General features: G+C 41.9%; 1 protein-coding gene across 1 annotated transcript in view; it reads right to left on the minus strand.

Moving 5' to 3' along the window:
- The window catches only part of LOC109349571 (glutamate receptor 2.9-like), a gene marked incomplete at its 3' end in the record, with an annotated part of 3,308 nt that continues 3,068 nt past the window's right edge, over positions 7 to 246 (minus strand). Inside the window, exon 3 of the mRNA XM_019590423.1 lies at positions 7 to 242. Coding sequence (XP_019445968.1) covers positions 7 to 242 — 236 coding nt within the window. The remainder of the gene's footprint in view (positions 243 to 246) is intronic.

The following is a 246-nucleotide window of genomic DNA, read 5'->3' on the forward strand; positions in this document are numbered from 1 at the left end:
TATGATGTTCTCTGGCTTGAACCCTTCCACATTCGCTAGGTATGTCATAACAAATGAATCTCCATCACAACCAATTTTCGCATTGTTCTTCTTCAACCAATCGATGTCTGTGACATTTGGCTTCAGTTGTTGAACTGTGAGCATCGAAGAAAGACTGGCTGTGTAGCTCGAGTTAAGAATCAAAACTAGAAAGAGCCATGCTCCCATCACCAAACGAGTTAAGTTGCTATAGATTTTCTCCCCTGC

The sequence above is a fragment of the Lupinus angustifolius genome, chromosome LG06 (genome assembly GCF_001865875.1).
Source record: "Lupinus angustifolius cultivar Tanjil chromosome LG06, LupAngTanjil_v1.0, whole genome shotgun sequence".
NCBI lineage: Eukaryota > Viridiplantae > Streptophyta > Magnoliopsida > Fabales > Fabaceae > Lupinus > Lupinus angustifolius.